Source organism: Podarcis pityusensis (assembly GCF_964106645.2).
Source record: "Podarcis pityusensis genome assembly, chromosome: 13".
Classification (NCBI taxonomy): Eukaryota; Metazoa; Chordata; class Lepidosauria; order Squamata; family Lacertidae; genus Podarcis; species Podarcis pityusensis.
This window is the reverse complement of record NC_138038.1, coordinates 30,784,591-30,786,843: the sequence shown is the minus strand read 5'-3', so window position 1 is coordinate 30,786,843 and position 2,253 is coordinate 30,784,591. Positions and strand designations below refer to the sequence as shown.

At 43.1% G+C, this 2,253-nt stretch overlaps 1 protein-coding gene across 1 annotated transcript; it reads left to right on the top strand.

Annotated features, from left to right (window-relative positions):
- Positions 1 to 1,314: 1,314 nt before the first annotated feature.
- LOC308461528 (olfactory receptor 14I1-like) lies at positions 1,315 to 2,253 on the top strand (the record flags this gene model as incomplete). Its single annotated transcript, XM_080978525.1, has 1 exon — positions 1,315 to 2,253. One exon carries the CDS (start codon positions 1,315 to 1,317, stop codon positions 2,251 to 2,253), a length of 939 nt encoding a protein of 312 aa, XP_080834651.1.

The window sequence follows — 2,253 nt, the reverse complement described above, 5'->3', positions numbered from 1 at the left end:
GCAGGAGGTGTTAGGGGAGGGACAGTACCTCTGGTGGGGTATATGTCATGCTCCTTCTGGGGTAGCTTGTTGACCTTTGGTCCCCAACTTGCACACAGCTCTCACCTGTGGCTCCTAGGAGCTGTCAGCATGTGACAGTGGCCACAAACATGGAACAGCTTTGCCTGGCCAGCTAAACCAGCTGAGGGTAGGCAATGGGTCTCAAACTCTTGGTGAATTAAGGGCTTCCCCCGCATGCAAAGATTTAGCGGATCTTAATCTGGCAGATTGAGCAAACAAGACCAATGGTGGGTCCAGTGGTAGAGAAGGTGGTTTCTGCAGGTGCTGTAGAGGGAAGTGGGGCAGATGGGGCTTGTCAAACTGGGAAGGTAGCCCATTTAGGAGAAGGAAAACTCCGATCCTAAACCTCTGCTGCCTTGCAGGATTTCTTCAGGAGATGAAAAGCTAAGAAGTAAACACTACCCAAATCTGGAGAGCAGTCCCTCCAACAATTGGATGGTGGCTTGTATGCTATTAATAATTGTATGTAGAGTGATATAGTGAGCCCCTGTACTAGTCTTCAGATATGTATATGTGGGTCTATGATACAATGGTGCTGCATTCATCTGAGAGTCCTCCATCTTCTAATGGGACCTGACAGAATATTGAGTAGTAGTTTTCTGTTTATGGGGGGTGGGACCTGCTAACTGTGAAAGGGGCCTGCTGTTTGGTGACCTTTCTGGGGCGGGCAAAGGAACTGGGGCAAATATGTTCACACAGTTTGTGGGAAGGATGGGAGGAAAGGCACAAGTATCTGCATCACCAATGAAAATAGTTGATCCACCCTGCCTTCTCAGGATGCATTAAGTTTCATATTTCCTTCCACGTCCAGCCAAACACCCAAAAGGAAGGCTATAAGTGAATACTGTGTGCAAATAATCTGGTAGTTTAATTGAGAACCCTGAATCATTGAGACCTATAGCTTGGTGGTGAACTCCTAGGACATAGATGTGCCTGCATGTTGGCTTCTCTTTCTGAGGTCCCTCTGAATGCATAGATGTCAGGAGAAGAGATTATGGATATAGTCAGACCTTGCCCTGAACACATTTGCAACAGATATAGAGGCTCAATGAGTGGACAGGGATTCTCTCAGGACAATACAGAGGGGTCAGACAGCCTGTCATCATATGTCTTCATTTCATATTTCAGCAAAGAAATATCAGCTTCATTTGATTATTACACAGAAGGAGTCCAGCTTAAATTAAACTGCTTACTCAATATTTCTTCCTATTTTATTCTGGTACAGGTAATATGTGAATATGCCCAGTGAAAAAAATGCACAATCTTACCTCCATGTCTACATTTCTGCTGCTGGGATTCTCAGATATTCGAGAACTGCAGATCTTGCACTTCTTTGTGTTCCTAGCATTGTACATTATAGCAATCATAGGTAATCTCCTCATTGTTGCTGCAATTGTCCTTGATCACCAGCTTCACACACCCATGTACTTCTTTCTACTGAATTTGGCTATGCTGGACATCGGAACAATTTCCGTCATGGTACCCAAATCAATAGTTCTTTCCCTTCTAAACAGCAGGTTTATTTCTTATTTTGGATGTGTTGCACAAGTTTTCTTTTTTATGTTATTCGGAACATCAGATGTTGCTCTCCTAACTATAATGGCACATGATCGCTATGTTGCTATCTGCAACCCATTACAATATGAGTCAATAATGCACAAAGCAGCCTGTATTCGTATGGTAGTGATTGTGTGGACTATTTGTGTTTTATATGCTGCGTTACATACTGGGAGCACCTTTGCAAATACCTTCTGTTCTAATGCTGTTAATCAGTTCTTCTGTGAAATCCCACCACTACTGAAGCTCTCCTGCTCTAACTTCTACCTGGTTGAAGTTGGGCTTCTTGTGCTAAGCTCTGGTATAGCACTAGGTTGTTTTGTTTTCATAATCTTAACATATATGCAGATCTTTTCTACAGTGTTAAAAATCCCCTCCGTTCATGGAAAGAAAAAAGCCCTCTCCACTTGCCTTCCTCACCTCACTGTTGTCTCTGTGTTTCTTATAAGTGGGGTGTTTGCCTATGCAAGGCCTCCTAGTGATTCTTCTTCTGATCTGGATATAGTTGTGTCTGTGATGTACACCATAATTCCTCCCACATTGAATCCATTCATCTACAGCATGAGAAACAAAGAAATCAAGACTGCTTTGTGGAAACTCTCAAATTTTGGGAAATCTTCTAAAGTTTTCTCCTGA